Genomic DNA, 13,951 nt, shown 5'->3' with positions numbered 1-13,951 from the left:
TTTTTTCTTGAACAAATCAAAAGGTTGAATTTTAAAAATGTGGCTAAAAAGAAGCCACCCTGTTTTCAACTTATAAATAGTATATATATTTTTGCAAACAACAAGTTTAACTTATATAAATTAAAGCGTTATTTTAAAGTTCTGTTTCACAAATTAGTTTAACTTGAAATAAGTCTCAAAAACAACATTTTATTATTTTATTTCCATATATCTTGAGCTTAATTTTAAAGTTCAGGTTTACAAATTTATTTAACTCGAAAAATTTTTTTGAAAATTTAAAAAATGCCTAGTACCCTGAGGTTAAATTCATTTAATTTTAGGATTTAATCCTTAAACTCAAAAACTCAAGTAAAATTCAAAACTGATTACTTCTAGTAAAATCCTTACAATAGAATGAAATTTCTTTTTATTAATTCACATGAAAAATTTTTGTAATGAAAAATAAGATAGAACAAAGACAAAATATTACAAGAAATTACAACTTGTTTTGCGTACATATCAACTTTATTCAAATATCAAAATTACAAACTACTTTCAAAAAAAGTAAATTCAATTAAAAATACAGTCTGTATAAAAAAAACTAACTGCATAGTCAAATTCATTAAAAAAAAATTTAAAAATCACTTGATACTTTTAAAAAATTTAAAAATCACTTAATACTTAATTCATTTAAAACTTTATTAGGGATGACAGAGAAGTTATAATTTTGAATTGCTCCAGTAATAGCTTTCATGAACAACCATACATGGTTTGATGTCTTCTAAACTTGAACAACCTAAAAGAAATAAAAGCAAAAGTAAATAAAATTTATTATTTAAATATTAATAAAATTTAAAATTTAATTATTTATAGCTATTTTGTTTAAAGTGTTTAAAGTAACTTGGGTATGCCCACCTTGTGAAGTCCACCTTGGGTTTGCTATAAAAATTTTATTAATAATGTTTGCATAATTAAATTTTTTGCAGCTTAAATATGATTAAATCTGAGAGAACTTTTACTAATACCCATTATCTGAGAGCACTTTTACTAACACCCATTATCTGAGAGCACTTTTACTAACACCTAATATCTGGAGAGCACTTATACTAACACCCATTATCTGAGAGCACTTTTAGTAAGAACATTATGTAATAAATTTTAAAATAATCAATAACCTAGGCATCATTAAAATTTATAACGGCAATAAAATAACTTATTGTTATTTTTTTATTTATAAGGTAACCAAAAAAGTTCGTGCGGTTTTTGGTAATTGAATTGTTTTTAGCATTTTTTACAACACCCACATCGCACAAGGCAAGTAGCTTTGTTGCGTAATAGAACGCGTGTGTCACGCGCAGTTTATCACGCCACAATGTTGAGCCTTTTCTTGATCGTTTATTGACATGCGACGAAAAATGAATTGTGTACAACAATACCAAGCGTTGCTACCATTGGTTGTCCCCCGATGACATCATCCCAAAGACACCCAAGCCTAATCTCCACGAGCAGAAGGTTTTGCTCTGCATTTGGTGGACTACAGCTGGTGTGGTGCATTACGAGCTGCTCCCAACAGGCCAAACCATTACTGGACTGGTCTACTCAGCACAGCTGCAACGAGTTCACGACCTGCTGCTTGTAAAGCAGCCTGCACTGGTGCACAGGAGAGGAGTTCTGCTTCTCCACGACAACGCGAGACCGCACACCGCTCGCGTGACTCAGGATAAGCTCCAAAGCCTTGTTTGGGAGAGTTTGCCTCATCCACCATACTCGCCAGACCTCTCCCCTACTGATTTCCATTTTTTCCTTTCCCTGGGAAATCATTTAAAAGGACAGCAGTTCCGAGACCAGGACGCGGTTGAAATGGAGTTGAAAGCTTTTATAGACTCAAAGGAACAAGAATTTTTTAGAAGTGGAATAAATAAGCTTGTTTTACGTTGGGAAAAGGTTTTAGATGCTAATGGTGACTATTTTGATGAATAAATGTACTTACTTTTGTCGTTTTGTGTGTTTTTATTATATATGGAAAAACCGCACGAACTTTTTTGGTTACCTGATATGAAGTAAAGATAAAAAAATAACAATATAAACCTCAAGATAAACCAGGTAAACATAACCAAGTCTGTATGCAAAATGCTTTTTATTCATGTTTATAAAATACTCATAAAAGTTTTTAGGTGTTTAAAGTGAGGTGAGATGGGGCAGGATGCTGTCTCTTTACCTTTTTCTAAAATTTGAAAACCAAGCATGGTACTACCAGAGACAAAGTGGGGATTAAACTCAGAACTTCTCGCTTATGAAGCGAGCAATCTAGCACTACACCACTACCACTTAAACATATAACCAAGATTTGCTATTTGGCAATAATTTAGATATATTATTGCATAGAATTGAACTGTTTTTAAAGCAGGTAAAACAGGTGGGGTTGTGAAAAAAACCTTTTTGTTATTCACTTTCTTAATACTGATCCAATCTTCGTAAGCAGGGTTGTTTTCTGTCAAATATGTCTGAGACATATTTTCTGCTGACATAAAATATGTCCCACATATTTTCTATCAACATATTTTGACATAATTTTATGTGTGAATTATTTTCTGCTGACATAAAATATGTCATACATTTTCTGTCGACATATTTTGACATAACTTTATGTCTGAATTAATTTCTACTGATATAAAATATGTCAGACATATTTTCTAAGGACATATTTTAACATAATTTTATGTATGACATATTTGCTGTTTGATATTCTTGAAGAAAAAATCTATCTAACAAATTTATTGCGCATTTCAGCTTAATTTAAAGAGTAAGGGGTCGTCCATAAAGTACGTATGCTTTTTTTCGTCTACTCCCCCCCCCCCTCACACTTTGCAATACGCTTTTTTGAGTACCCTCCATCTCCCTAAAAGTACCTACGCTTTTAACGTATTTATCTAACATTTTATGATATTCTTTTTAATTTAGTGTCTCCTTTCTTTTATAATTGACCCACTGCCCTCCCATCTCATACGAGCCATTTGCAGACCCCCTCTTCCTCTCCGAGCATACGTACTTTATGGATGATCCCTAAAGTGAAAATAGTCTAACAAATTTGTTGCTTTTTTGCTTCATTAAACTTTTTTTTTAATCCCTTTAAGCAAACATCAGTTGTTTCATAATGGCCTTTTTCTGCCCTTTTTAGCGATGTATTGTTTGATATTATTGACTAATATTTACTAGTATTGACGCATCATTTGATAGTATTTGATAGTACTGATTTTAGGGATGGCACTTTTACTTATTTTGATGTAAAAACGCGAATTACTTTTACGCGTAAATTATTTTACATAACTCATATAAAGTTATATAATTTACTTACTTTCAAAAGTAATTCGTTTTTTTACATAAATTATATAACGCGTAAAACTTAATTACTTAAGTTAAGTTTTTTAAATAAGTGTTATTTGAAAAAGTAATTTACTTTTACAAGTAAAAGTTGTTTACATTTTTAGTTTTACTTGTAAATGTAACTTATTTTTAATGGTAAGTTATGTAAAGTAAACTACTTTAAAAAGTTATTTTGGTTATAATTACGTAAAAAATTAACATCGAAATATAATTTGCTTTTTAAATGTAAAAAATTTTATTTATGAAATAAAATTACGTAAATATAATATTTAAAAGACATGACACTTTTTTTTTTTTTTTTTTTTTAAACATCTTCGCTTCCAACAACACTAATTAAAGTTGGAAGTTACTGTAAGAGAAAAGATGAAGATTGTAGAGCAAGATAACGATTGACGGACGATTTAAAAGATTGCAAATTATATGAATCAGGAAAATAAGATGAAGGAAGCGAATTCCAAAGAACTGATGTTTGAGGAAAAAAACTAGACGAATAAGCGTTTTTGGAGCACTTAGGAACAGTCACAGAAAAAGGATGACACTTAATTGAGTGACGAGTAACACGAGAATGAATTTTAGTAGATGGCACAAGAGACGCTAGCTCTTTAGAGCAGTGCCCATTATAGTATTTGTAAAAAAGAGAAAGAGAAGCAACATTACGACGATGTGATAATGGTTGAAGGTTGGCTGCAAGAGCAGGTCCAACTATGTTTACAATGCGTTTTTGCACCTTGTCTAAAAGAGAAAGGGCATCATTAGAAGATCCGCCCCAGATATGGCAACAGTATTCCATACAAGGCCGGATTTGAGATTTATAGAGATAGAGAATAGAATCCAGAGTAAGAAAGTGGCGAGCTCGATAAAGAGATGCAACCTTAGCAGATGCTAATTTTGCAACCGATTTGATATATGGTTTCAAAGAAAGATTGGAAGTAAGAGTTATTCCTAGAAGATGAAGAGTAGGTGACTCATCGAGTACATCACCGTTCATAAATATAGGAAGATCTAAATTATTGCGATAACGATTGGCTGAAAAAAATTGAGTTTTATCTGAATTAAAGTTCACCAGCCACTGTGAGCCCCATGCTGTAGCAGAAGTGAGATCCTTTTCAAGCTCAAATGCCCCCTCCAAGCAATCAGAGGGTGTTGGTTTCTTATCACGACAAGAATAAATGGTAGTATCATCAGCAAACAATGCCACCTTAGATGTGTGAATATCTGGAAGATCGTTAATGTAAATTAAAAAGAGTATAGGGTAGTAGTATAGAGATGGGCTTCCTGTCGCATGAGTACTAATAGGGGCTGCTAAATACTCATTGATTTTTTATTTCTTTTTGTTTGTTTAGCAGATTATGTTAATGGCCATAATGAAAGTTTGTCGGGGGAAGATGGGGGAAAGGGGGCATAACTTCTAAGCTATGGGTAATTCATGCATGTGTAAACCTTCCAGCATTTGTGTAAACTTAATAAAAGTACAAGTTGAAATTGTTTTCAAAGCACTGGAGAGAACTTCACTTTTTGAATCTTTTTTTTTTTTTGATATTACTTTATCATTCCGGCTTTACTTTGATTTTACTTTATCTTGACAGCATTTTTGTAGTCCCGATGAACGTGCATGTTAAATTTGTTTCCTGGGCAAGGAGGTCGTACCCTTACTTTTTTTCTCTAATATTTTTTTTTTTTTTTAAAGTTGAAGTTTATAACTTTTTAGAAAGAAAGATTTTTTGCATAAAAGCTTTGAAAACATTTTTTTGATTTATTTGTTTCAGTATTAATTTTTTTTCGGGAGGAAATAAAATAGTGGCCCTGATAAAAATTTACCGTAAATGAGCTGGGCATATTTGTAGTTATGCTGCTTTTTTTCTCTTCTCTTATTCAGCGTGGTTGTTGTCAGAGCCCTCCCGAAAAGGTCTCTGATTGAGGAGGGGGTTCGTGTGTGTTTTTTGCCAACTAGAGACACACACGCACACAAAAAAAAGGGTCCTCGATATTTGATATTTGCCAACAATACTTCAAAACTTGCCAACTAAATGTACAAATGTGCTAACTCAAATGCATATATAATAGCTTTGGGGTGGGGGATACCCCATCACCCCTATTCGGAACGGCACTGGTCTGCTCTGGTCGAAACAGCCACTTAGAAATTAAAATTAATTTTTTTTTGTTTATTTGTTAATAGCTATTCATAAAACTGTTGTCTGGAATGAACTAAATTCAATTAGTCCATTCCAGAAAACAATTATTCCTTTATTATTCTATTATCTAACAATTATTCAAGTTGGTCATTTCCAGAAATAACTTTTTTTGGTTAGATTGGTTTTTAACAACCACGCTGAATAAAGGAAGCCAAAATACAAAACTCAGAATAAAATTGCAAAATGTAGAGCCATTTCCAAAGCAAAAACATTAAACCAGACAGTCTTTCAAAAAAAAACTTTCAAACAACTGATGTAAATAACATCAAGATTAATTTGAAAAAAAAAGTTAAAGTTAAAAAAGTATAAATGTAAAAGTATTTAACTTGAAAAAAAATTATAACTTTTTTTTTAATATAGCGTATTTAGTAGGATGGTTCAATAAAGCACACTTTCAAGTTAAAAATTATATGGCCGATTGTGAAGAAAATTGTCTTGATGCTGTTTTATCATACAGATGAAATAACATCATATTCTTTTTTTTTTTCAGTATATTCTTTTTTTTTTACTTTTTATTTTCAAGAAATTTAAAGTAAAAAAAATAACAAAAGTGCAAATCACAATATTTAAACAACCAGATTTCAAACACATATTTAAAATCAGGCCCGTAGCAAGCTTTTTGCTTTTGTTTGAGAACTTAACTTTATGTAACGACATGAAGCAAACTCCAAACATTTATATATTCATGTTTATGTAAAGCTTTTCAAGAGTATTGCGATAATCGGAGTCTGCTAAAAATAAACCATACAAAATGTTGACTTCCCTTTTATGCCATTGGTGTGAGAGTGATGAGTTTATAACATTTAAACTAAATTTTAGTTCATTAACTATGATGAGTTTATAACTTTTTGTTAAACTAAATTTAAGTTCATTAACAAGTGTCTAATGTCATGCAATAATCTCTTAATGTTCAAAAACTATAAACATATAAATTTTTAGCAACCTCTCCAATTATTTAGGGGATTTAAATGGGATTTGATAATTATCAAATTAATTTTTTTTCAAATATGATTTCGTCATTGGTTTTTGTTTTTTTAATTATATAAAGACATTCTTTAATACAGTGATGGATTTTTAATTTTTATAATTTTTCATTTTTCTTAATTTGCCGTTACAAATTATTAATTTTCTTTTGTAAAATATACAAAAGGCGGGGAAAAGAAGAAGACAAAGATAGCCCTATTGCCAAGCCTCTAAATATTTGTACATAAAAAACTTGTCATTAAAAATTGATGATCATTTGTTTTTCTGAAGTTTGAGTTTAATAACCTTATTTTAGTTGACAATTATAGTTTTGTATTTTTTGAAAATATATCTAAAAAATTAAAATATATGTATGTTAAGTACCAAATTCTTCTGCTTTAGTATGTTATTTTAGAAAAAGGTGAATCTTTTTCTAAAATAACATACTAAAACAGAAGAAATATTGCATAAATAACAGAAATTTTGAATAATTTTTTTTTTTTTTAAATATAAATAAAATGGTTTAAAAAAATTTTATCCATGAAAATATAAATTAAAAAAATACATGATTTAACTTTAAATGGATTTAAATACAATTATTGCGTGGTATTATACCACATTAAAAGCATTTCATAATTTGAAAATGCAGCGTATTCTTTTATTACCAAACCTATTAAAGTTACTTAATCATCTTTATCTAATAGTATTATTAATAGCTACGTACAAATGAGGTTTTTAAATGTGTTGTTAAAAACCATATTAAAATCATTTAAAGACTTTATGGTAACCAATAATATAATGATGTCTACTTGTGTAAACTCTGAGATGTAATATTATGATTATGAAAAACCAATGATTTTGGTTAATAAATATACTTTTGGTAAATAAAACATACTTAAGTGCCAAACTCAAATATGTTCTTGTTTATATCACATTAGAATGTTTAAGAAAATGTAAAAAAGTTTTACAATTTGTACATGTGAGGGTTCCTTTTATCAACAAACCAATTACAATTAATTAATCAATAGCCTCTTCTTTAACTAATAATATTATTATATAGTTACGTACAAATGAGGTTTTCTAAAAACCTTTTAATGTGTTGTTAAAAACCACATTAAACTCATTTAAAGACTTTATGGATAACCAAATAACCAATAACACAATGATGTCTTTAATAATTACATCAACATTACATCTTAAAATTTACGTTCGTAAATTATGAGATGTATTATTATTAAACGCAATAATTTTGGTCAAAACGGTTTTTATAAGATTCATATTAAATTTTTTTTTTAAATTATGCAATGTTGTGGTATAAACAAGAACATACTTAAGTACCAAACTTAAGTGTGTTCTTGCTTATCACATAAGAATGTTTAGAAAAAGATTGAAACAACCACTTCATTTGGCGAGGATGTAAACTTAGTGAAAGAAAACAAAAACAATAAAAATTACTAATTTGTTGCCCTCACATTTGTAGTAGGGATGGTAAATGTTTAAGGACGTTTTTGTATACAGGCTCTAATCACCACAATTTTTATTTCTTTATCTACTTATAAATCGTTTTTACGCTACAGCTCTGGATATAGGTATATTACACAGCAGCCAAGCAAAGTGTATTTTATTATTAGACATACGTGGTCAAGGTGCCCAATTACTGTTTCTCTGGAGCGGTAACTTTTCTAAAAAAAAAAAAAAAAAAATCTTTAAATATATCTGAGCTTCTGAACCTTTCAGTTCTTGGTTTAGTTGCTTGTGGGACCGTAAGTTTTGCTTTTACTGGCCTTGCGGTAACTAGGCCATTGATACTACACGCAGATAAAGATATAAGACTTTTAGAATCAAATGTTGCGGCAAACTAAATGTTAGTTCCTTAAAGTTTTACTTTTTTGCATTTCTTTTATACAAGATCATGCCAAAGTTATCTAAAAATATAAGTAAATTTATTTGCTTACTTTATATTTTTTTTTTTTTTTTTTTTTGTTATTCACCTCCTCAAGGCCAAGAAGGCCACTACAGATGAGGAGGCTACTTAATAGTGGTTATAACCCTCTCCCAACTCTATAACTCCGAAACACAAACCTCGACGAACAAGGCCGCTGCGTGGAGAAACAAGTTGAGCGCGGTACTACCCTGGTAGTACCGCGCTCTACGGTACTACCATATAAGTTACTTTTAATTTACTTTACAATTTATATAAAATGTAAGCTTATCTAAATTAAATTTTATTTTATGTACAGAGCTGGAAGCAGCTTTTTTTGGTCTTTGATATAGCTAACTTGCAGACATGGAGCAAACGCCAAACATTTATATGTTGATACTTATGTCAAACAAGGATGCTTTGCAAAAAACTGCGATGATTGGGGGCTGGGAACAAAAAAGCCCCAAATTTTGTGCCCCCTGCCCCAAACGTGAGAGCAACAAGTTGATGAAATATTTTTTGTACTGTTCTTAACTAGACTTATATTCATCGATCAATTTTAAGTTTAATTGTATTATGTTTCAGCATTCAAAAAAAATGACCATATAAAATTTATAACCCCCTCACATTGAGGGGGGTTTAAACTTTATACAGTCATAATTTTTGAAAGCTAAAATATTTTACAATGAAATTTAAAATTTATCAATGAATATTAGTCTAGTTAAAAACAGTACAAAAAATATTTCATCAACTTGTTGCTCTCATGTTTGGGGCAGGGGGGCACAAAATTTCGGGCTTTTTTGTTCTTAACCTCTAATCATCACTTTTTTTTGCAAAGCATCCTTATTTGACATAATTATAAACATAAAAATGTTTGGAGTTTGCTCCATGTCTGGAAGTTATCTCAAAGACCAAAAAAAGCTGCTTCCGGCTCTGATGTAACTTATTTTTAATAAAGATTTGCTATTACTTTTAAAATAAAAAATTCCTACTGAAAAAATATTATTTTATTTGTAAATTTAATTTACATTTGGTAGCATATTACTTTTATGCAATTTACTTTCATATGCAAGTTACTTTATAATCTTTTTTTTTTTAATTACTTACTTTTATAGGTAAATGTAAATTACAGTTTGAGGAACTTTTATATAATGTAATGTAATTTTTAAAAGAAATTAACTTTTAAATGTAAAAGCAAAATAGCTTTTTCACATGACTTGCTTTTACATGTAAAAGTAAATTACTTTTTGATGTAATCTTCTTTTACATAACTTTTTTTTGAAAGTAAAAAACCTTACTTTAAAAAGTAAAAGTCGTTTCAAAAAAATAAGTTACTTATACGGAAATGTAAATTTACATAAAACGTTTCAAATTACTTATGTAATTTACTTTTTAATAAAAAATAACTTACTTGAGCAAGCAAAAAAAAAGTAAGTGAAAGTGCCATCCCTATTGATTAGTATTGATTAATATTGGCAATTTCCATTATAAGAATGTAAAAACCATCTCAAGCTGAGTTTTTATTACAGAAAGTGGTTTTTATTAGTATGAATAAACTTAACATTATTTTTTTAATTAAAGTAATAAAAAAAAAAAATGTTTCAGTTTTTAATTAATAGTTTAATTAAATTAATAGTTTTTAATTAATAGTTTAATTAATAGTTTAATTAATAGTTTCAGTTTTTAATTAATAGTTGACCTGAAAAAGATTTTATTTTTCAAAATTGAATTCAAAAGGTTCTATGAAAAAAACGGATCACATAATTTCAAAAATTTTGTGCCAAATTAAATTCGTTTAAGCTGAAGAATTTAAAATATTTCGCAAAAATTATATTCAGCTCATTAAATTCATATTAAGAAGACAAACCGATAATAATTAATAACTAATTACGAATAATATGCTTATAGTTATAATAGTTATGCTTTATTTAACAATAAAATAATTGACAATTCCTCAAAAGTTTTCATAATGAAAAATGAAATCCCATAAGATTCTATGGAGACAAAATTGAATCTCAAAAGATTTTATTGCAAATTAAGAGACCTTGTAGAAAAACAGTTGTTTGACTAAAAGAAAATGAGATTTGTTTTTTAAATAAGTAAACAAGTTTTTTAAACGAATTTTATTTTATCAATTAAATCCAGATTGTTTTTTACCACCATGATAGAGTTTAATAAATCATTTGAAATGTGAGTACGTAGATGACTATAAACCAAAGCGAATCCAGAGAAATCACGTTCAACATTTATGCTGGAGAACGCTGCACCGTAAACTACTTGCGAAATTTCATAGAGCCGATCCCATTTTGTTTTTTGATTTTTCTTCCAGTAAGCAAGAATGTTGAATTCAACGTCTAATGTCACTCGCGCTTCATTAAGAGCCCATTTTAAATTAGTTGACGAATATCTTCATCTGATTCTGAAGACGCATTAATAATACCGTGTCTTGTTCCTCCTCCAGTATATTCAATGAAACGGCATACTTTTTCAGCTTCAACATCTTCTGAGTTCATCGGAATTATCTCTTCAGAAGTATTTGATGAATATGACGCATTTAATTGTATGGATTCTTCTGTTGATGAAGAATTTGACTATACTTATTGAGTGCAAAGTTTTTGATGGATTTTAATCAACTGTGTGATTCCTCTATTTAACAGTAATGTATTAAACAGTTGATGACCCGACGTAAAGCAAAATCTAGGATCTAGAACTAAAGCAGCAATAAATGCTTCACATTTAAAAAAAACTTGTTCTCGTGTATTAATTGCGTTGGTCAGTAACAATTTTAATCCCAAATCACCTGCTGGAACATCCTCGATTTCTATTTTCATTTGAATCCATCGAAAGTAGAATTTACTCATTGATGATTTTGGTGATTGAAAATCCATCATGGCCGAATGTATTGGTAAAAATGCGTTGAAATATTCATCTATTAAGCTCTATGATGCATCATTTAACTTTAACTTGTCATGTCTCATCCTTTGATATGATTCTGAATTGGTATGAAAATCTTTTATCATCAAGAGTGGAATCCCAAAGAGGTGCAATGTCTATACAAGGCTTTTTTAGATTTTTATGTTTGAATATATGCTACTTTTTTGGATTCAATAGCAACCTTTCTTATATTATTCAATGCATCTTCAAACATTGACGTTACGTCCTTGGCAGTTAGCTGACACACATGTGCGCCACAAAACATGGCTGAACAGAACAATCCAACCGATTTTTCAACGCAAACAGTGTGGGCTTCACTATAACTCCCTTCTTCATTCTCTAAAGCGCCAGTATCAATTTCTTCGTCCTTGAAATCTATAAATTCGTCACCATAAAGTTCAAGGATTACTTTCATTTGATCTTGTGCATTTTGGAGAATATTTGCATCTAGAATCTTCCAGAACAGGTTCACACAGGTTCATTTTACTATATAAGAGACATGTAAATCGACATGTAATTCATTCAGTATATGGGAGTCAATCAGTCAGTTTTATCAAGACAGTTTATTGAAGTAAGTTTTATCAAAGTGTTTTATCGAAGAACATCAATACAAGAAGTGAAACAAGTTTTTCATTACATCAATACAGCCCACATCCAACCAAGACATTGTGTTCCACAGAGCATTATTGTATCATCACAAGGTAAATGTAACACTGTAAGCCTTGAGAAGCGTGATTACTTATTTTTATTATTTTTATGACTTCAAGTGCAAAAATGGCTCCCGACAGTCTTGGATTGGAACTAAGAAAGAAAATTATTGGCGATTACATAAGTGGAATGTCACAAAAAAATATGTGTGATAAATATCGCGTAAAAAAATGGACCATATTAAGACTATGTTCCAAATATCGTTCTATGGGGAAGTTGGCAGCAGATAACAAAGGTGGAAGACCGCATTCCACCACTTCTAGAGAGGATTCTATGATTGTCAGATCCGTCAAGAAGGATCCCTGGATATCATCAATCAAGATACAAAAGCAATTAGAGCTGCCTGTATCGGATCGAACAATCAGACGACGTGCTGTTGAAGCCCGATTGTTTTCTCGACGCCCTGCAAAGAAACCGCTGATTTCACTAAAAAACTAGAAGAAAAGACTCCTGTTTGCTACATCTCATATTGACTGGAATGTGCAGAAATGGCGAACTGTCCTGTTCAGTGATGAATCGAAGTTCAACATCATTGGGAGCGATGGCATTTGCCGTGTACGTCGACCGGCCGGAAAACGCCTCGATTTACGTTACTGCCATTAGACCGTGAAGCATGGTGGAGGCAATGTAATGGTCTGGGGGTGTTTTTCTGCTAATGGTCTAGGTCCAATACATCTAAGCGATGGAATAATGGACCGTTTCATGTATAAAAATATCCTGAAAGATGTTATGTTACCTCATGCTGAATGGAATATGCCAATAAAATGGGTTTTTCAGCAAGACAAAGATCCGAAACACACTGCAAAAGTAGTCAAGCAGTGGTTTCAAGACAACCACCTATCGGTGATGGATTGGCCGCCTCAATCTCCAGATCTCAACCCTATCGAGAACCTGTGGGAGATTGTCAACCGCAGAATTAATTGTGAAGGTGTTCGTAATAAGGATCAACTGTTTGAACAAATCCAAAAGGCCTGGGCAACAATTCCACAAAGTTTCATTGATCACCTGATCGAATCTATGCCTCGAAGATGCAAGGCTGTGATCGACAACAAAGGATTCGCCACGAAATATTGATAGCGAAATACAGCTTGGTCAACATTTTGTCGAGTTGCACTTGTTTTGTCCAGAAGGAAATCAACTTTTTTTAATACTTTTGATTAATTTATTAATTTTCGTGTACAAATAATGAACTTTGTGATGAACAAAACTTGAAGAACTTTGTCTCTAAACAGTTACATAGTTATTTCTCTAAATTGCAGCACTTTTATATAAAGAAACTAAATTAGCATTATTTGGTTGCACTCGTTTTGTCCGATACTGTATATATATATATATATATATATATATATATATATATATATATATATATATATATATATATATATATATATATATATATATATATATATATATATATATATATACTATATAATATATACTAATATACAAAAGAATAACAATTTTTTTAGACAGATTACATTTCTAAAATGCCGATTTTAGAAGTGTAATCTGTCAAAAAATTTCTGTTGATGATGGATGCACTATTTGTAGTCAATGTTTAAGATTAAAGTTGTTATTTTTCACTTTTTCTGTTTTCTGTTTAAAACAAAACAAAAATTCAAATTTGTTTAATAATTCTTTCAAGGTAGTTCAAGTGATATCGAAGACTTGGATGTATTTGTTACAGCAGGTATACGATTTATTCATATTTATATATAATTTTTGATACACATATTTGTGTATATTATATGTTATAAATTATATATATACGTTAAAAATTATATATATGTTATAAATTTTGATACGCATATTTGTATACAATTTTTGATGTGTAAATATATGAGAAATAAAAGTGTTGTTCAATAAATAT

General features: G+C 30.1%; 1 protein-coding gene across 1 annotated transcript in view; it reads right to left on the bottom strand.

Moving 5' to 3' along the window:
* Nucleotides 1-482: 482 nt before the first annotated feature.
* LOC100211966 (uncharacterized) overlaps nucleotides 483-13,951 on the bottom strand; it is a 92,950-nt gene continuing 79,481 nt past the window's right edge. The window contains exon 8 of the mRNA XM_065805234.1: nucleotides 483-775. Within this exon, the coding sequence (XP_065661306.1) occupies nucleotides 699-775 (77 nt within the window). The 3' untranslated portion in view covers nucleotides 483-698. The remainder of the gene's footprint in view (nucleotides 776-13,951) is intronic.

Source organism: Hydra vulgaris, chromosome 09, assembly GCF_038396675.1.
Source record: "Hydra vulgaris chromosome 09, alternate assembly HydraT2T_AEP".
In the NCBI taxonomy this organism is placed as follows: Eukaryota; Metazoa; Cnidaria; class Hydrozoa; order Anthoathecata; family Hydridae; genus Hydra; species Hydra vulgaris.
Note: the sequence above shows the minus strand (reverse complement) of the source record. Positions and strands in the feature narration are given on the sequence as shown.